This window comes from Perna viridis, chromosome 11, assembly GCF_037379345.1.
Source record: "Perna viridis isolate PV_CMFRI_1.1 ecotype Kerala chromosome 11, ASM3737934v1, whole genome shotgun sequence".
Taxonomy (NCBI): Eukaryota; Metazoa; Mollusca; class Bivalvia; order Mytilida; family Mytilidae; genus Perna; species Perna viridis.
The window spans coordinates 19,126,427-19,148,721 of record NC_142455.1 but is presented as its reverse complement, the minus strand read 5'-3'; the positions used below and the strand labels follow the sequence as shown (position 1 = coordinate 19,148,721).

The 22,295-nt window shown below is 33.1% G+C and overlaps 1 protein-coding gene across 1 annotated transcript in view; it reads right to left on the bottom strand.

Annotated features, from left to right (window-relative positions):
- Nucleotides 1-8,563: 8,563 nt before the first annotated feature.
- Nucleotides 8,564-22,295, bottom strand: part of LOC148603233 (proteasome activator complex subunit 3-like) — a 14,625-nt gene continuing 893 nt past the window's right edge. Inside the window, exons 2-10 of the mRNA XM_088553704.1 lie at nt 20,443-20,475; nt 20,061-20,123; nt 17,410-17,502; nt 15,212-15,272; nt 13,380-13,492; nt 12,465-12,533; nt 11,899-12,021; nt 11,023-11,109; nt 8,564-9,537 (exon numbers count right to left, since the gene is read on the bottom strand). Of these exons, the coding sequence (XP_088409830.1) occupies nt 9,457-9,537; nt 11,023-11,109; nt 11,899-12,021; nt 12,465-12,533; nt 13,380-13,492; nt 15,212-15,272; nt 17,410-17,502; nt 20,061-20,123; nt 20,443-20,475 (723 nt within the window). The 3' untranslated portion in view covers nt 8,564-9,456. The remainder of the gene's footprint in view (nt 9,538-11,022; nt 11,110-11,898; nt 12,022-12,464; nt 12,534-13,379; nt 13,493-15,211; nt 15,273-17,409; nt 17,503-20,060; nt 20,124-20,442; nt 20,476-22,295) is intronic.

The window sequence follows — 22,295 nt, the reverse complement described above, 5'->3', positions numbered from 1 at the left end:
TGGGATAATATTGAACGTAAATAACAAATAAGCTATTTTTTACTATAGAATAAACACTCTACGGTGACTGATAGACTACCCAAGTGTATTTCGTTCAGCATTTTTCTAATCGCCGTTGTGACGTCTATTTTGCCTTTTACGAACTGAGTTGAAGTTTACACCAGATCGAAAAGTTCTGGGGTCACACGTCATGAAATGTTTGTACACATCACGTAAAGAAGAAATCACTGCACGTAAAGAAAAGAAAATGCACATAAAGTATTTAGAGATCGACATAACGTAAAGATGAAACGACCTCACGTTATAAGAAAACCACTGCACGCAAAGATGAAACGACCTCACGTAATAAGAAAACCACTGCACGTAAAGATAAATCCACATAACGTAAATATAATACGACAGAACATAAAGACAAAATTACAGAACATAAAGACGAAATGACAGAACGTAAAGACGAAATGGCAGAATGTAAAGACAAAACGACATAATGTAAAGATGTTCCTACATGACGTAAATACAAAATGACCACATGTAATTATAAAACCACAGCAAGTAATATAAAATTGACAACACGTGAACAAATGTGTATCTCATCAGACAGTTTAGGCGTTCCATACAGGTGTATCAATTGGGATAATATTGAACGTAAATAACAAATCAGCTATTTTTTAATGTAGAATAAATTATCAGGATGACTGGGTGGACTACCCAAGTGTATTTCGTTCAGCATTTTTTTAATCGGCGTTGTGACGTCTATTTTGCTTTTACGGACTGATTTGAAGTTTACACGGTCAAAAGTTCCGGGGTCAAACGTCATCATGAAATTTTTGTCCACATCACATAAAGAAGAAACCACATCAAGTAAAGAAGAAATCACTGCACGTAAAGAAAAGAAGAAAATGCACCTAAAGTATTTAGAGATCGACATAACGTAAAGATGAAACGACCTCACGTTATAAGAAAACCACTGCACGTAAAGATAAATTCACATAACGTAAATATATGTTGACATTACGTAATCATAAAACGACAGAACGTAAAGACAAAATTACAGATCATAAAGACAAAATTACAGATCATAAAGACGAAATGACAGAACGTAAAGACAAAATGGCAGAACATAAAGACAAAACGACATAATGTAAAGATGTTCCTACATAACGTAAATACAAAATGACCACATGTAATTATAAAAACACAGCAAGTAATATAGAATTGACAACACATAAACAAATATGTATCTCATCAGACAGTTTAGGCGTTCCATAATATAAGCTACATTACGATAGTCAACTAAATAACCTTCTAAAAACCATATATTTAAATGCTTTTAATTGGAGACGTGAAACAAATGTAAATACTTACCGATACAATTTGAATAGCTTCTCTCCGTCCGTATTTATGATCGGACACAATATGCACCATGTGAGAAAAGTAGGCGGTCCTTGTACTTTGATTTGGGTATGACGAATTTCAAATGGATTTTAAAACTTTGTGATTAAAGAGCTTCGCGGAGCGCAGAAGAATACAACCACAGCACGTTGATTTTTACTCACATGGGGCACATGTGTGGACTGTTCATAATGGACACACCGTTGAAACTGGCGAATTCAATAAAAGGTGAAGAAAAGCTTTAATGATGCTAATCAATTAAGTTTTGCCTTTGATTTCTGTAACTAAAAACAACTTTAGAGATGTGGAACTGATTACCATTTGAAATCAAATGAATAAAATCTCAGAGTTATATGATTTTCTGCATTTAAAAAGGGTTTGTTTTTTTCTGTTTTCACACTCTTACTAAAAACAATTGCCTCGAAACTTTCAGATATTCTTCATATCCATTGTTATAGCCTCCCGTTTGTTTCTATAAAGTTACGATTTCAGGTTGTTTTCGATTTTAACATTTTTCATAATAGAGCGGAGTGGCATTTTTGCGTGGTCTAACTGAAAAAAGGTTTCGACCAAATCAACGAAACTTTGAAATATTCTTTGTATCTATGATCACAGATTCCCTCTCTTTTCTGATAAAATTTTGATTGTTCATTTAGGGATTAGAAAATCTTAATGTTTGGTATACCTGCCGGCGGTGGTATGCGCGCATGGCGTAGCTGTTCATTTAATTGTAATCTAACCTGAAAACAGAAATTATCGAGAGAATCCAGTATAAAATGGACATTTTTTTTCTATTTATCATATTGGGAGCTTGGTCCTTTTGCCATTATAACTCGATTGATTGATTGATGGTGTTTAACGCCCAAGCTGCAATTTTTCAGATATTTAAAAGTGACGAACATGAAAATGATGATAGAATGATAAATGAGATTGGAATCTAGGATAATGGGTCGACGAATTTTGATTGCCACTGGAAATAGGGAGAGGTGGGTAGGGTCGGGCCTCCTACGACAGAGCCGTGGCTCCTACTCGAATGCCATAGCGAAGTTCTTTATAATGCTAAGAACGTGGCATTTTCTCAGCAAGGTACACCACTATGGTTTACAATCAGCTTTTCTTTATCATGGCCTAAGAACCTCAGTATGTATCCCATTCACCCACCTGAAGCACACAACCCAGTTGTTCTGTGGGCAGAGCGCCCTGGCATTCGGGCTGGGTTTTTGGTGCTATTTATTTGCCTTCTAAGACAAGCTTAGCGATGCTGTAGGTCTATTCTTTTCCCACCCGGACACACACGGGGCCTACAACTCGAAAACACGTAAGATAAACATAAAATCAGATTAAAAATCGCAGGCAGAGACTTACAAACATTATACTTCGTTTTTTTTCCCAAAAAAGATGGTACACCTAGATACAAATATATAGTTTTTGGTAGAGATTCCTCATACTTTGTAAGAAATAATTCCAAATCATCTTCGAAATATACAGAGGAAGATGTTTACAAAATGCTGGAATTTTTAATCGACAACATATTTGTCCAGTGTGGTGGACGTGTTTTTCAACAAATGGTTGGCATTCCAATGGGAACAAATTTTGCCCCTTTACTAGCTGACCTATTCCTTCACTCTTATGAGGCTGACTTTATAGCTGATCTGATCAGAAAGAAAGAATATTGTTTAGCTAGATCTTTCAATCTCAGTTTCCGCTATATAGATGACGTGTTATCATTAAACAATCCTAATTTCGGGGATTTGATACATTGCATCTACCCAAAAGAACTTGAGATAAAGGATACTACAGACACTGTGAAACAGCCTCATATCTTGACCTACACTTAGAAATCGATGGTGCAGGAAAACTATTGACCAACCTTTACGACAAACGTGATGACTTTTCATTCAGAATTATCAACTTTCCTTTCATCTGTGGCAACATTCCTTCGGCTCCTGCGTATGGAGTGTTCATATCATAACTCATACGTTATGCCAGAGCTTGCCGAAACTACAGAGACTTTTTGTATCGCGCTAGAACTCTAAAAAATAGGCTTCTGGAACAGGGTTATGTTGCAACAAGATTGAAGTCATCACTACAGAAGTTTTATAGTCGTCATCATGAACTCGTGTATCGTTATGGTGTATCCATCAGCACCATGAAAACTGATTTATTCAACGAGTCATAGTTTTCCTTTCCTCGTTTGTCTACCCCGGACTTGACTTTTTATGAGCAACTCGGCGGGTGTTTCTAGAAAAGCAAAGGACGCTTACCCTACCGGTGCACCTGGTCCGTGCTCCCAGTTTTTAATGGAGTCCGAGTAGCTCATTTACTTTTGTTACTTTGTATGTATGATTTTAGTTACTTTATGTTCTTTGTTGTGTATGTCTGTTTTCCATGACTGGTCTTTGTCCCTGGATTACATTCTTTTGATTACCGCTATAACCTTGGTTCCTTTGATTACTCTTTAACAAAAACAAAAAACAAAAAAACAAAAAACAAAAACAAAAACAAACAAAAAACAAAACAAAAAAAAACGGAACATGATTAGTCTACCTGTGAAATTTAGAAAAAAAATTAAAAAACGAACATATTAGCGTCTGAATTATCAACAATTAACTTTTCTTACACATTCTTTTGATACGGATTTGTTTCGCCGTTATTCTTATGTTGAAATAAATTTTTCCGCTTCTAGCATCTTATATTCTTAAGGGGTGATGCAAAAAAGATCTTTAAAAATTAACAGAACACTCATACGCACAATATGTTAAATTTTCAAAATTACCTGACAAGTTATACTCCAGTTGACGAAAGTTACAAAGGTAATTATTCGAACGAAATAAAACGAGAATGGACATGGTGAATATGTAAAAGAGACAACAAACCCATCGGGATGAAAATGTCAGGCTACCCATTGATATTCAGTTAACAGCGAAGAAAACATTCTTTTATATGATTCCACATTAAGTCCATTTGATAAAAGGAGACGATCTGGACATTGTAAGAATAATCAAGGGAACCAAACGTTAAAGCAGTAATCAAAAGAATGTAATCCTAGGAAAAAGACCAGACATGAAAACAGACATATAAAACAAAGAACATGAAGTAACTAAAATCATAGATACAAAGCAACAAAAGCAAAGGAGCAACTCGGACTCCACTAAAAACTGGGAGCATGGACCAGGTGCACCGGTAGGGTAAGCGACCTCTGCTTTTCTAGAAACACCCCCGATTTGCTCATAAAAAGTCAAGTCCGGGGTAGACATACAAGGAAATGAAAACTATGACACGTTGAATAAATCAGTTTTCATGGCGCAGATGGATACACCATACCGACCCACAAGTTCATGATGACGACCATAAAACTTCTGTAGTGATGACTTCAATCTTGTAGCAACATAACCCTGTTCCAGAAGCCTACCTGTTAAAATTCTTGCGCGATACAAAGAGTCTGCGTAGTTTCGGCAAGCTCTGGCATAACGTAGGAGTTGTGATATGAACACTTCATACGCAGGTGCTGAAGGGACGTTGCCACAGATGAAAGGAAAGTTGACAATTCTGAATGAAAAGTCATCACGGTTGTTGTAAAGGTTGGTCAATAGTTTTCCTGCACCATCGATTTCGCAGTGTAGGTCAAGATATGAGGCTGACTTCACAGTGTCTGTAGTATATTTATCTCAAGTTCTTTGGGTAGATGCAATGTATCAAATCCCCGAAATTAGGATTGTTTAAAGATAATACGTCATCTATATAGCGGAAACTGAGATTAAAGGATCTAGCCAAACGATATTCTTTCTTTCGGATCAGATCAGTTAGCCTCATAAGAGTGGAGGAATAGGTCAGCAAGTAGATGAGCACAATTTGTTCCCATTGGAATGCCGACCGTTTGTTAAAAAACGCGTCCACCACATTGGACAAATATGTCGTAAATTAAAAATTCCAACATTCTGTATATTTGGAAGATGATTTGGAAGTATTGTAAATTGCATATGCGTTTTGAGAGAATTTCAACCAAATTTGTCAGAGTAAATTAATCTGACACTACATTTTAATTTACATACGAGAGTTTTCAGGTGTGACAGCTGTTATGTTATAGATCGATTTATCAGTATTGTTTTATCATTTCACTGTCACGTTAAAGAAAAAAAAGGCAGTACAATTGTGTGAATTAACCTTATCAAAATACACAGAATAGGATGTCTGATCTACCATAATCAATAAGCCTTTCAAAACATCACACGTGTAACATTGTCTCGACCCAGTTAATAAACTGAAATTATAATACATATCTGTTACAATAGTAAATACATTAGGTTATAATGTAACGGAAATTGCATATTAACATTCTAATATAGATTACCAAATGTTTCCGTTGTTAGACTTTGAAGGTAATTTTTTGAAAGGTGTAACATGTAACAGGATTGTTTAAATAACTGCGAAAATGACCGGTCATGTTTCGGATAAGGTTCGAACTAAAAAATGCTAATCACAAGCGTCCCCATATTTAAAGCACTGTTAAAGTTATAATAAATGACTGTCCTTCTTTCAGTGTTTAAGAGTCTTACAAATTAAATATCTTGGACGCACACAATAATGTCAATATATTCATGACTTCAATACACCATCAGCTGAAACGAACTGGAATGTTTTTGCACTTTGCATTCTTTCAAATGCACGTCTTCATTTTCTACAAAGATATGAGGAAAAAAATACACATGGTGTTTCATTCCAAAGTATTTGTTAAATATACCATTGGCATCAAGCAGCGATAGTCCTAATCTTGTTTGTATTGGAGAGTACATTTTAACTAAAAAAATAAATTTTGGCGGGGAGTACACACTCTCAAACTAGAATTACATAAAACGATTAGAGTACTTTATGTTATATTTTAACATCCCAACAATTGGAGACTGGTGAGGTACTTTGATAAGGAAAACATTTTCTTAAGGAAAATTGCAAACGTTTTAGTTCGTATATTGACAATTGAATGTGTATGTGTGCGCCCCATATTTTATATAAAACCTAAGAATGTTTTCCGTTGAAAATCATTTAAATGTTTACAAGACAGCTAGTTATGCTTGCTAGCTTGATTTATTGGTGTTTTAGACCAAATCAGCAAGATTACGGCTATGTCCGGGCGAAGAATATGACAAGATGAATGGAATGGGATACAACGATAAAAGATTGAAAATGAAGAGGATGATGCAACGATCATGCAATGATGATATGAAAATGGAATGGGAGAAAAGGATAATGGGAACGACTGGGTCGTGTTGTGTGGTTGAATGCGGTACTTCTTGCATCATATTTGCTGGTGAGGCTATTACACGGAAATCCTGACTGAAAAAGATAATGGTGCACCTTGTTGAAAAAATGCCACCTTCCTCGTATGGAACATAATACTGCTGTTATGTTTGGTAGGAGTAGGAGCTAAATGAGACTAAAATGCATAACCCTACACACCTGTCCCTATTTCCAATGGCAATCTAATCTCATTGTTTCTTTTGTCCTTGTATCCCATCCTGGTTTTTCATTCTATCATCGTTTTATGTTCATCATACCCCCGCAAAGGAAGTTTGGGGAATACATAGGTTTCACCCTGTCTATTTACAACTTTTTTCTAAGCAGCATGCAGCATTGTTATGAAACTTTGAAGGATGTAATATAACCACATGTGCACACTGTCATGAATTTAAGCTTTGGCAAAAATTGTAGAATTTTTTTCCCTTTACTTTTATGTTGCATGAATCTCTGAGGGCAACTCTTTTGCTGCAACAGTGTATAATATTGTTTTTATGGCCAGTTGCACCCTGCCCTGTGTGAGGTTTTCTTGGTTGTTCACTGAAGATCCATGGGTGGCTTTGAGCTGATATTTTTCATCCTAGTGGGGTTGTTGTCTCTTCGACATATTCCCAAAATCTATTTTCATTATATTTGCTACATTTACAAAAGGCAGTAGCTTCCAAATGTATTGGAAAAGTATTCTGAAGAATTTTTTGTATCACATTTTAATTTCTGACAGGTTTTGAAAGGAAAGTTTTCCAAGACTTTTAACTAGTACAGTTACTATATTTTTGTATTTCTTTTATTTTTTTAAACAGATAGTTGCTGATTTTCTGCATTAATGAGAATCAATAGTTTATTGTCTTGTGGGAACATATTGTTCAGTACTTAACAACATATGTTCTGTATTATAGATTTGCCCGAGTTAAGTAGGCTTTGTCTAATTCTTATATAAAAAGAAATGTGTCTTTAACATGTATATCACTGCCACACTGAAAATTAAAAAAATCAGGAAGATGTGAATGTTGTGATCCCCATCCTATAAACTTTATATCTGGTACATCTCATGATGTTAAAACAGTATTCCTAATTTAAATATTTGCATTGAATGATTTCTAAGCTGATCAAATTCGTGGGACAGGCATAGGTAAAAACATGGCAGATAAGATTTTTGTTTTGTTTTGAATAAACATCTTTTTGTCTGGCTGTCATTTTCTCAAATTCAAATAGTTATCTTTTAACAAATCAAATATCAATAATCTACCATTCTTTTTTTTGTTTCATATAATTTTTTGTTTGCATTTAAATAGCAGCCAGTTTACAATGGGGGTTATATTTGGATTATCAAAAATGAAAAACAAAAAAAATTGACAAAAAACAAATCAAATATCAATAATCTACCATTCTTTTTTTGTTACATATAATTTTTTGTTTGCATTTAAATAGCAGCCAGTTTACAATGGGGGTTATATTTGGATTATCAATGTGTGATTGTCCCCAGGATTCTGCTTCATTGAGTAAAGAGTATTGAAATGAGATCACACTCAAGTCCTTAAGCCTTCTTCAATTTCAAATTTTAAGTTTTAAACAAATTTAATATTATTAGAAAAGTAGGATTGAAGAAAATACTTACCAGTAATTTTTGTGCAAAGTTTTTTTTCCATTCTGTTCTAATTAAAAAATCAGAGTGATTACATTTATACATATATATACATCTTTTACAACACATCCTGACAAAAAACAAAACAAGGAAAGCAAATCAGGATCTTCACAAAAGCAACTTGCAAACTTTGGTCAAAACCAGCTCAATAAAGTTCATTTTCAAGTGCTAAAAATGTGACAAACAGAAAGAAGGACACCCCATCACAACTTTAAGGAACTAAAATGAAGAAGCATGTCTGCAACAATATTTATTGTTATGAGAAATATGTACATTCTGACATGTCATGAGATAATTTTATTATAAACATAAATGATTCTCAGATGAATGAATGAGGTAAAACAATTTACAGTAAAATGTAATTCAAAATAATTTAACCTTCATTGAAACACCCATTCAAAAAAAAAAATATTCTTAGAAGTCAATTCTAAGCTTAATGTATTCATGTCAGTACCTTTACTCAACTTTTTATAAGAAACAAATATTTTCTTCATGAATATTAAAAAAATGGTAAAAATCAATAAAATTTTATTTCACTGCTATTTTTTTTTAAAGATGCAGCAGACAAATTGTGTCCCAAATAAAAAAAAATACATCTTTCAACTAAATTACAATTCATGTTCAAATCCTAATGTTTTGTCACTTTTGATGTAAATTCATAGAAAGACAAGACTTCATGAATTCTAAGATTCTTTAAATGGATTAAAATAAATGAAAAAACCTCATATTTGACACCTGTAGTGCCAAATTAACACCCTGAAAAAATATTTGATAATGTGTTTTAAACATAGTCAGAATAAGATTTTGAAGGAGCAGTTATGAAAACAAAATGTCATGATTTTTGTGACTAGAAACAAACAAGAGGAACTTGACTGAATCACCAAAAAAATAAATATCTAATAATGTAATACACAGTACTGAATGCCACAAGCTCTAATAATACGTTAATATGTATGTATTGCAATTAAAAACGACTGAAACTGAAAACAAAATGTATGCACTTAATATTTCATTTACAATTTAGAAATTCCTTTTTATTTATTACAGCATATTTTTTCTTTTTTAAGTAAGACCTACATCATGTAAAACATAGGAATGTCCTGCACCATTTTTGATGAACCCTTAAAAACCTAGTACAAATGTTGGGCATTGACAGATCTGGGCTTCTTGATTTTGTCCATGTTTTTCAAGATAACATCATGAAGGCTTGCCTACAAAAACAGAAATACGTATTTAAGAGTTAAGTATTGTATATAAGTAGGATGCAGGATAAAGAGTTTTTTTTAAATTAATATCTCTATAACGCTACTCATGAGAATCTTCATGCTTATAGCCGTTTTTGATTGGTCGAGAACATTGTTGAGGGAAAGTTCATACATGCATGAACTTCGCCAGATCGATCATACATGCATGAACGCCAGTCAACTTGAAACCAATATGGCAGCCGTGTATTTTGAAAGAGTGTGGCAACAAACTGAAGGGCATAATATAGCCATAAGAATAGTTCATTACATGCACATTGATTTTACCAGTCAAGTTTGTTTATAGAGAGTAATTTTCAGCGCGGGGAAAGAAACTTATAACGGAGTCATGACTGAACCCTTGAAAACACCTTATTGTAATTTTCCTTCTTCCTTGTTGTAATTCCTTAAAAATTATATTCCTGTTGAATTGTTTACATCTCGCATTTTTCTATGCCAACTATCACTTTGTCCATACCGCCTTCACTGTCATTGTGCAGCCAATTATGTGTAAATATTCGTCTGTACTCCCATACGTGTGCAAAGGAATGCGTGTGTATTGAAGCGTAAACATAAACACAGTGTATCAATATAACTGACTGAGGCTCTCAGAGGGTAACTTTGACTGTCGGATAGAGTTATAAGGATTGAACAGCTATTTTTGGTCGTTCATGCATGTATAAGTGGATCTCTCCACTCCCAAACATTACATGAATGGCCAAAGGCCGTTCTTTTAGTTTGAGAGCTCGGAGATCCGCTCATACATGCATGAACAACCGAAAATAGTTGTTCAATCCTGTAATGAAAAGCCTAGAAAGATTTAAAAAGGGCATTAATGCAACATTATGTGAAACCCTTTCACGCAACGGTGAAAAAAGGGGGATGGCAAAATTTTCAAAATAACCTCAAAATCTACATGTTGTATTTTACTGAAAAAATATCTTAATCTGTATTTTGTGGTGGTAAATAACTGTACAAAGTTCCAAAATAAACCTCTGGGGGACAGACATTTTCAGGCAGTGTCGAATAATACCTCACCACATCTCATGGCAGGATATAAAAAGGAAGATAGATAAAATTTCCGTTGCTACCACCAAGTGTAAGAGATACTTGATTGTTTGGTTATGTTGATACATAATATTTGGCCTTCTATCAATTAAAGTAGTTCTATCTGATGACTCTTTTCTAGAAGTGAAAACTTTCATGGCTTAAAAGTTTTTTTTTAGATAGTTATTTTCTTTATACATTGTTCATGTATTGGTACAGTTTCAATTTCCAAGTTAAACAAGATAAAAATCATTGAAAGCCCTCATAAATTTCCTTATTGGAGGAAGTTAGTAAACATTTATAAATGCCTACAACTTACAAAGCTCTACGAGAAATATTTCATTGGCAGGCATTTCTATTTCTCCCCTACATTTGGCAGACATTTCTATTACTTTCCTACAAACTTACGTAATGATTTCTTAATTCACATGTAATGAGACGTATACTGATGTATTCCTTTTCATCTAATTCTCTCACTGCTTGTCTGTAGTCATCCTGTTAAAGATTAAATAGGAACTTTCCATTAAAGAAGGAACAATTTATAACAATAAAGTCTGCCAAGTTTCAAATGTTTACTGAAAAAAAAAATTAATTCATGGCAGTCCATAAGTGTGTACTCATTCACCATTAATCATGGACTGGGACTATATAAATTCACACTTACTTGGTGACCCTATGCAATATTCAGGAAGATTATGGTTAAGCCTTCAAGTAAAAGCATTGAAATGAGTGGGAACATTCCTGAATTTTTATTGCAAATTTTTTTGACAAAAACCACGATTTTTTAACTTTACCAAGTCGTTTTCACATAATGTTTTTGGTCCTTTATAATATCAATGAAAATCTTTTAATGAATGAAAAAAACATAATGCAATTTGTTCTCACAACCAAAATGTTAACCAAAAATGTTAGAAATGAAAAAAACATATCTTTCGAACAAATTTTTAATTAGAAAATAAAACAAATACTGTAATTGAACTTATCTAAAAAAGCTAGTGGTTCCAAACATTTTCTGGAGTATCTTAGTTCATATTATATTGAAACGTACCACATGCTAAACACATAATATATATTTATTCACATGTACTTATTTTTGTAAATGATTACAGATTGTGAAATTTTGGAAAACAAAAACGCTGAGTAATTACAGTAGATCATTAAAGGTGAGATGTGTGCCTTTTAAATCATAACTACTTGTATTAGCCATCATATGAACATAACTGAGCATGCACTGAAAGAAAGTGTTATAAGGAAATCTTCTTGACAACATTCTCAAATTCTTACCAAATGAGGATATTTAGCAACTTTCGACACTAATTTAGCCCTGGTTATATAATATCTAGATATTTGGTCAAGATATGAGGCAGCTTCACTCTCAACTTGTCTGGCTTCACCTAGGGCATCTTCCTACATTGATAAATAAACATTAGCATACTGCAATATAATTTGTTGATTTTCTACAATTTTACAATTTTAACAAAGGCTGATTTGATAGCCAGTTTTTTGGGTTTTTTTTTTGGATAAGCAGTAAAACATTGACTTTTTTTTTAAATTTCTTTATTGATATTCTTGTTATCAGCATTACAGCAAGAAGAAACTTATCATTAGATAATATATGTAAAAAGGATGCAAAATATGTAATCAGTGTAATCACCATTGACTAAATAATAATAAATAGATTATCATTATAATCCTGACTTTGACAAAAAATCAATCTAGATGGGATCACTTTTCTAGAAGTCCTTCAATAATGAATTAGTACTCCTGAAAAATATTCAATATTATTAAAAAATCATCAATTATTTAAATATTGTAATGCCTTTCAGGGAGTACTAAATTCATCAGTTTACCTGTACAGACACTCCAAAGTTGTTACCATCTTCTATTTTAGGTATCAATAGCGTGATCCACATCTTAAGCTGTAATTATACAGATACAGATATTTCATTCTCATAAACCATAAATACAATGGAACAGAAACATGTGGAAAACATGAAAATTTGTACAATTTATCTAACTCTTGAATTTCCCAAAAAATAAAAGCAGTAAGCTTAAATAAAACATATTGTATTTTCCAGAAAGTAATAAATTACTAGATATTGCCCCTTATGGGACTAATACTCCCTGCAGCAGCCTGTTGAACCCTGCACATTAGGGGATTTATATGGACATACATGCACTATGATTCATATTGAACACAAATTTTAAGGCGAATAGACTAAGCACTTTTGACACACAATTTGCTGCCATTTCTAAAACACCAAACTCCAAACAGCAATCAGTACTATATTTTTGTTGACAACACAATAACAGAATATGACTGCAAATTTACTGTTATTTTGTCTGACACAATATTTTTTTCCACCTAACCAAAGTTGCTGAAAAGTATCTAAGTTCGAGCATTCATCATCTGTACAATTTTTGTTCAAATATAAATTCCTTACCATATGCACATCTAAATGTGCTAATTTAACATCCCACCTTGTTTGAGGGGGAATAAAAAGGTTAATTATTTAACCATTTTGTGTGCAAAAGAATGTTAAATTTTTGTTGTTCGATACATCCTCGGTGATACAGGTTAACTTGTCATCAATACAAAACTACTTTTTATGATGTCAGAATGAGTAAATGAATAAAATTTATTACATGATGCTGTGTCATGAGTGATAGAGGTCTACAAAAATTTTTGACATGAGCCAAGTGTTTGTAAAATGTACATGTATACTAAAAATACCCAACTTTGTCTTTGTTCTATATTTACATACCACATTTGCATGGTCTATCAACTCCATGATGTAAGGCTTGATTTTCTCTGCTAGTCCACATAATTTCTTATTGGTGGGTACTGGTCCATTTGGCAATATTTGAACTTTAGTACCTGAAATCACATTCAAAGGTTTCTTTTTTTATGTAATTTTGGAATAAAGGTTCAAAATTACCTATATCATTCTCTTTTGTTAAAAATGGCAGTTGCATCATAAACATATACCAAAAAAAGGGTCTAAAATTACTATTGACTATAAAGTGAGATAATAGGGTTTAATATTTAAGTTCATTTAAAGCAGGGGCATTCTCTAGTGAGCTTGCGCACAGTAGTTGGTTCTAAAAATTGGTTCTCAATCCTATATTTTGCTGTTTTAAAATAGATTTTGATGAATTTACATTACTAAAGAAGACACAAATTGATTTTGAGATCAGTTACAATAAAAGTTAACACAAAGGAAGTTGTGCTAAAATATGATACATGTATTTATACATGTTATAATTCAGTTTTCCACCTACATTTGTATAACCTTTTACAGTCATGTCAAAATGTGTGTCTGTCCAAAGGCAATGCCAGACAAAATTTCATTCTTTCTGGCAGAAGTTGTGATACTACCAATTATATTCTTTCATGCACATCTACATATGATGCCCAACCATGCTTTAAATTTCATTCAAAGCCCTTGAGCAGTCTAGTAAGAGTTGGGTTAACAAGGTTTTAACATGTAAAACCCTTAAATTGGATTCTCTCCTTTTGGGGTCCTCCAACAGTAATTACATACCTTCATGCATATCTACATATGATATCAAACCTTCCTATAAAATGACATAAAATCCCTTGAGTGTTTCAGAAAGAATGATGCTTACAAAATGTTAACATGTGCCTTAATTAGGATAACTCCTTTTGGAGTCAGGGTTCGACGTTAACTTTTATATTCACTTGTCCAGTCGGGCAAGTGACATATGTGATTCACTTGCCCGAAATATTGAAATACTTGCCCGGAACTTTGTGTCACTATATAGTGTTTACTGCCTCGACACTTGGGGAGAATTGATTAATTGCAAGCCAAATAAATCGAAAAGCCGTCATATTTTTTGCGGGAATAAGGGGTAAAACAAGAAGCAAAGAAATTACAAGTATTCATGTGAGGAGTTTTTATTTCACATCTTTAGTTTAACAAATGGACAACAATAACTATCTTCAATAGAATTTTATTTCTCTTTTTCTCTCATATTTTTCGAAGTTTTCGATACAGATTTCTTACAGTTTTCCAAAGTAAGAAATTCAATAAATAAATCGCGATGTTCAATTGGATAACGAAAATAGATGTACAATTGGACGCATCCGATTGGTCGACATTAATATCATACGATCTATTTTTGGCAAAGGGAAAATCAGAAAACTATCCAATGATAATCTAGGTCAGCAAGGTCGGGAAGAACGGCGAACTATACAGAAGTAATTTTCGATGTTTTAGAGCTGCGATGATCAGAAATAATGTAATTTGGGCACATATTTTTTTCACTTGCCCAGTCGGGCAACTTTGATGTCGTTTTTACTTGCCCAGACCGGCAATTTACTTGCCCCGGGCAATCGGGCAACCGTTAATGTCGAACCCTGGGAGTCCTCCAAAAGTAATGATATTCCTAAATGCACATCTAGATATGCTACCCAACCTTCCTATAAAATTTCATCAAAACCACTTGAGAGGTTTAGGAGGAAGTGCGCTTACAAGAAATGTGGATAGATGGAAGGATAGATGGACAGACAGACAGATGGGGTGATTCCCATATACCCAACAAACTTTTGTTTGCCGGGGGTATAATGACTTACCAGATATATCTTCTACATTGTTTTCTGCATTATGTTCCACTTTCTTTCTTTTCCGTTCAGGCTGAAAATGAAATTAATATTAGTCAATAAACTGAAACCTAAAATCATAAATTACTGACATGGTATTATAGGAATAATTTGCATTTCGTTTTTGATAATGATTATCATGGTTCATATCAGATCAGCCCGCTAGGGAGAACCCTGATATTAACCGTGATGAAGACACTATCTAAAACAAAATGTCTTTTACTGCATTGGTAATTCGCTCTTTATGAAAGAAAATGATGCTCGTTATCTGAAATATGTTAAAAATATTACCCAAAAGCATTACTTAAATAGGGACTATTTTAATGGGATGACTACTGATGGTCATAATTTGTGATACAGTCCAGTCAAAAATTAGCATGTGTGTCAGGGGGATTAATTTGTTAACATCTGTTGTGCATTACTATCAGGATATTTTTAAGGATTATATGAATTCTATAATGGTGAGTTACAATTTTGACAATTCACCGTAAAATAAAGTCACTCCCATGTATATTGTAGGAATTGCTCAAAGTCTAAAGAATGATAAACATTGTCAGTTATCTGGTTTACATCTTTGTGCTTTGTTTTATTTTGAAATAGTACTTGATAGTAACTAGTTTACAACACAAGATTAACAGCAGCTACATAACTGGTGAGAGCACCATGGTTTTTCTACATTATTTTTATTCAGACGATTTATATGTACATGTAAGAATGCAACAAAACTTAATTGTGGCTTTAGAAAAGTATACCACACTGATTTATTATACCATTTCAGGATAAATGTTTTCAAAAAGATTTGGGATATTGTTGTGCATGTACCATATTTCATTTGTATTTGTTTACAAAATATGATTCACAGTAACCGTTGCAAGTACAAATTTTCCGTCACTGCAACTTCACGGTAAAAGATAATTTCATTGGCTTCCAAAAGATGGGGATCCCTATGCGGGTAATTGGCGTATGCTTATTGCAAACTGATGTGATAATTTCTTTCATCGAGTCAAAATAAAAAATTCCGCTACCATTGCTACTTTTTATTATTTAAATTTATGGGAAAGTGGCACAAACCCCAAGTGTGCCACTCTTCATTTTTTCAACAACCTTGAATAGTTATGGAAAGTTGGAAGAAATCAAAGCAGGTGGCACTCTGGCTATAAAGGGAGAACATTCCTTTAGTTTACAACTTAGTTAATCAAACAAAGGGTGACAGGATTAAACTGCTGGACAAGGATTCTGTCAACATGATACTTAAATAATAGCAAGTTGAACAATTAAATCATTTGATCAAACTTTAAGTCCATTCAAAGAGATCATTGCATTCAAGGTTCCACACTACCAACAAAAAAGTCTGGAGATGAGTAACCAAGGAATAACTATGAAACAATAGTAATTATGAATAATATAATGATTTTAACTTTTTCTTTTTACATGTTATCTTTCTGATCCCCTCCAAGATATTATCTCAAAAATGAAATTCCTAATAATAAGGTTTGCAAGTCTTGTACTACAGTAGTTTCACTTTCCTTTCCAGAATTTCTGATGTAGAATGTATTGAAATCTGAAGACTGATCTGCATCTTATTGTCCTGAAGCACTGCATTACAATGCAAAATCTTTTATTTGTGCTTTTCCTAACATTTTTATCTTATAAATCTAGATGTTTGTGATTTTTTATTGGTATTTTCACACAAAAAAAGAGGTTTTGCTTTTAATACTAAACTAAATGCTCAGGAAATGGCAATCCTCAATGCATCTGAATTGTAGACTAGGACCAATTCTCATGGAACATCAGATTCATGTGATGAGTCTTACATACCCTATATAAAAGAGTTATGTTACATCACAACAAAAATGCTTCTTGTTGCAAACTGATGTAAAACATCATGCAGAATTCCTGGCTTGAGTTTAATAAAAAAATCTTAAGTTGAGAATTTCTTCAAGTCCTGTGTTTTTTCTCAAATCTTCAATTTAAGTTATCTGGTCAAAATTTGAGTTGAGGAAGGATTTGAGGAAAATCTCAATTTCAGATATTTTATGAAACTGGACCCTGAAATATAGTTGGCATTTTAAATTTTAATTTCAATGAGCATCATTAACACGAGGAATTCATATTGTGCATTTTATACAAGGCTCAATGGCCCACTGGTACAGATCTGTAAAATCACTAACCTCTGAGGTATCATTGTGGTAGAACAATACAGGATCAGGAACAGGTATGTTTAGATCTGTGTGGTATGTTGGTGCTTCTTGTACTTGTAGTGACTATAAAATGATTTAAAACAGATATAATGGAATCAATGATAAGAATATGACATTGCTGTAATTTGGCTTTAAATTTGCTTGGTACATACATGTACATGTATAAACAGAAAAAAAAACATGCTGAAAGTATAATATAAGTTTCAAGAAGTAAACAATAAAAATACATGTAATTACAGGAAGGAGTATTGTATAACAAATACATTGTATAATGCATTTCTTTGGGTTTTTTTTTTTTTTGGTTCGTGCCTTAGTTAGAGTGTGATGTCTTGTTATCTTCAGTTTTTATAAATAATTATACTTTATTCTGTTCACTTCATTGAGTATGTAGACCACGGTTTTCTGTATTCACGTTTCTGCCATGTACATGTACTTGGATATTAATGTACGGTATCTGAATTGTCCTATTGTTGACACTTCATTCTTTTTTTGCTGATACTTACTAAATCCACCAGATTACTGATAAAGAGAATAGTAGGTTTGAAGTTTTGAAAGAATGTATCACTATGGTTGATGATGTCTATTTGTTTGTTTGTTGGAGTTTAACACCCGAGCAGCAATATTTCAGCTATATTCAGACGATGAACATGAACTGGATGATAAAATGAACATGAAATTATGATGAAATGAAAAATGGGATGGGACAAAAGGATAATGGGGTCGAGAAATTTTGATTGCCACTGGAAATAGGGAGAAGTGGGTAGGGTCAGGCAATTTAGCCTCCTGTGGTGGAGCCCTAAGGTTCCTACTCCGGGAGAATACCACAGTGGGGATTTTTAACGTGCGAGGAACGTGGCATCTTTCCCAACATGGTGCACCACTACGATTTTCCGTATTATAGCCTGACAACACCAGCATGTAACACGCTAGGGGTACCCCAGTCCATCACCTGGGCACACAACCCAGTTGCTCTGTGGGCAGAGCACCCTAGCCCCTGGCTAGGGTTCTAAGCACTATTTAGTTGCCTTTTACGACAAACTTAGGTATTTTTCTAGTGTTCCTTCTCTGGTACTGCATAGCAGGGGCTGCTCTGGCTTCCAAAATTCTGTCGCCAGAAAAATTGCCAGCTGCCATTTTTTGCGCCAACTTTCCGAAATTAGAGCCAAAGGGTGCCAAAATATGATAGTATTAAGTCTACTGATGAATCATCTTGGTGAATGCATCAAAATAACTTCTCGATTCATGACATGCATGGATGTACCTAGATTCACTCTTGATGCATGTATAATGCAGGTTTTTAGCTCTAGTCTGTCACTTTCATATGCATATAATAATAAAGTATTACTCCAGAAACAGGTATTTTATTTCTATCAAGGACTTTATATAACTATTCTCATATAGTCCCTGATTTTATAACATGTTCACCATTGTCATTTATGGTCTAATTTACCTTACAATATAATTTGATTTTTAACAAACTTGATTCTTTTTTTCAAGTGATAAAATTTCTAGCAAACTACATTTTGTACCATAGACCATAAATTGTGTCCCTGTATAATTATTTTGATATCTGAGTAGTATTTCCTTAATCAGATTTTGGGAATCCCCATTCTATTTGTTTACCGATTTTCCCGCCAAAAAGTCACATGGCAAAAGTGTAAACAAATGTCATCCATTTTCTTTTATCAGTTCTTTCATTTTGAAGTGTTTAGACACTTCCTGATGAGATAATCATTGTTAATTGAATTTGATTTATTCTGTTATTAGGTAAGTCTGTTTCTGAATGTATCACAGGGCTGTGAAGCTTGTATGTAGCCACGTGCACATGGCCATAATTGTGTTTCCCTTTGACCTGATGATGAGAGTTTTGATTGGCTCAATAATATATTTACATTTGATTGACACCTCCCATGAAGATATTGCCAGTCACGATAGCCTAGTCTAATTACCAGTAATTGCCTTCAGTCATAAATTGGTCATGGTCAATTAACTCTGACCAGGTGTCAACATAATTGTTTAATTAGAATATCCTTTGCTGATAAACTTCCTGTCAAAAAAGCCCAGCGCGACCCCTGCATAGATATTTTTTTTGCAAATGGACAACAATCAATCATGATTTCATACAAAAAAAATATCTTCAAATTTCAACGGAGGAGTGTTTGCCGGATCCGCATCTCGGAATCCGCTCCTGGATTAGATACTCTGCATGAAACTTTTTCTACATTTTTACCTCAGTAAATGTACTAGCAAATTATGTTTTATTTGCAATAGTATGGGACTATCTTTAATATTCCCCATTTAAATATCTTGTCAGGATTAGGAAAACTAGCTCACATTCTCCAAGAAAAAGGACATTGATCTATATCTCCCATCCAATCCTCGGTAAAATGTATGATAATCAAATTGGCATAACTCCCTCCAAGACTAAAAAGGAGGGGGGTTCAACTTATAAGCAGAACAACTTATACTTGAGTATATACGGTAATGTTTCTTATTTTTGAACAAATTGCATGAAAAAATCTGGTTTGTGTCGGCTTACACTTCATGTTTTACATATGTTAACTGCTACAATACAGGTTATTTTATATACCTGTTCAAAATTTAGAATTCAATGTACTTACCTGGTAAAGTTCTTCAAGTTCTAAAATTTTGCTTGGAAAAACATTGTGTACAAGATGATCTCCCTAAAATATAAAATTTGAATGAATATGAATAATATACATGTACATGTACATATGAAGAATAATAATGATCACCTATTTTTCATTTTAATACAAAGATTTCATTTGTGTCATGAAGAACAAGACCATGTCAACTTTGGTTTTTGGTTAAGATGAGTATTTCAAAAAGTTCATAAATGACTACTGGAAAGTTAGTAAATAATCAAAACTCATTAGCATACATTTTGCATACATGTTTGAGGAAAACAATTCTGAGAAAATGTATCTCTACTTTGAGTCATTATCTTCTAAAAAGCTACACTTCTAAAAGATGTGCACTTACATCTGTTTTGAATTTCTCTCTAAATTCTTCAACCTACAAAAAATAAAATAATTTATTGTAAGGGTACAAATTTAAAGTCAGAGTACATTCAATGTAATCTGCAATAGAAGAACTCATTGGAAGAATGAATGTTATTTTTTTCTGTCTATGAAAAATAACAAAAATCACATGGTGCACACTAAATAAACTGCATAGTAATGACATTAAAATTATTATGAGTTCAGAGTTGTTTCACAATTTAATAACTGGGACTGAATAAAGCAAATAAATAATCTGTACAAAAACATAACCTACCTTTTCATGCAAGATTGAAAAGAGTGTCAAACTGTACAGAAAGACTCTATATACTAGCACAAATGAAGAGAAACACGTATAATTTTTAAATTTTATTTACATTGTATAGTGCCATGTCCCTACCCTAATAACTACAAATGAGAATTACTACTGAAAGACAAATAGACACAAGTGATTAAATTACTAATTAAAGAAGAGACAATTTCAGTGTCAAGTGAGACTCATACAAAATACAAATTATTTTCCTTCTGTTTTTGAGAAGAAGAATGTACCGGGGAAATGATTTTTATAAAATACATGTATCTAAAAATGATTTCTAATTAAAATCCCTGATGAGGACTTATAGTTTCAATTGAATTGAAGTCCAGGAGATGGTCTCTTCAGGACAAATTTGATACAGTGGAGTGGACAGAGAGGATTTTCTACAGCTTACAAACCTCTACTTTATTTATGTTTAATCTACATGTATGTGAAAATGCTTCAAGTCACAATTGGGAATTTTAGCAGACAAATTTGGGAAATTTGTCCAGTATTTTTCTTTGCAAATGGGGTCGAAATTCGAAACCCAAAATTATGAAAATAAGGGTTGGACAATCACTGCTAAGGGAGTGTAGATGGTTGTACTATCAACATTGTCAACTTTGATCTTATCATGGCCAGAAAAAGCATCAATATCCAGGGGCTGTTCTGGCTTCAAAAATTCTGTCACCAGAAAAATTGCCAGCTGCCATTTTTTGTTGCCAATTTTCAGAAATTAGAGCCAAAGTGTTCCAAAAAAAAAAAATTAAATATTTTTTTTCAAAATATGACAATATAAATCCATTGATGAATTATCTTCGTCAATTCATCAAAATAACCTCTCCATTTGTAACTTACACTCTTGATGGAAATGTAAAGCTGAGTGAGGTTTTTATCTCTGGTATGTCACTTTTCATATGCTAAATAATAAAGTACTACCCCACAAAAAGGTGTTATATTTCTATCAAGTACTTAATATTACTTTTCTCATATAGTCCCTGATTTTAAAACATGTTCACCTTTGTCTTTTACGGTCTAATTTATCTTACAATATAATTTGATTTTTTTAAAAATATTTTCTACTAACTTGATTCTTTTTTTCAAGTGATAAAATTTCTAGCAAACTACATTATGTACCATGGACCATTCATTGTGTACCTGTTTAATTATCTTGATATCTGAATAGTATTTCCTTAATTAGATTTTGGGAATCCCCATTATATTTATTTACCAATTTTCCCACCAAAAAAGTCACATGGCAAAAGTGTAAACAAATGTCATCTATTTTTTTTAAAATTCTTTCATTTCGAAGTGTTTAGACATTTCCTGATAGGATAATCATTGTTAATTGGATTTAATTTATTCTGTTATTAAGTAAGTTTGTTTCTGAATGTAATACATGGTTAAACAGGGCTGTGAAGCTTGTATATAGCCACATGCACATGGCCATGATTGTGTTTACCTTTGACCAGATGAAGAGTTTTTTGATTGGCGGAGCTTGTTACTTTCGAAAACTGAAGGGTAGTGGACACATAATTTTT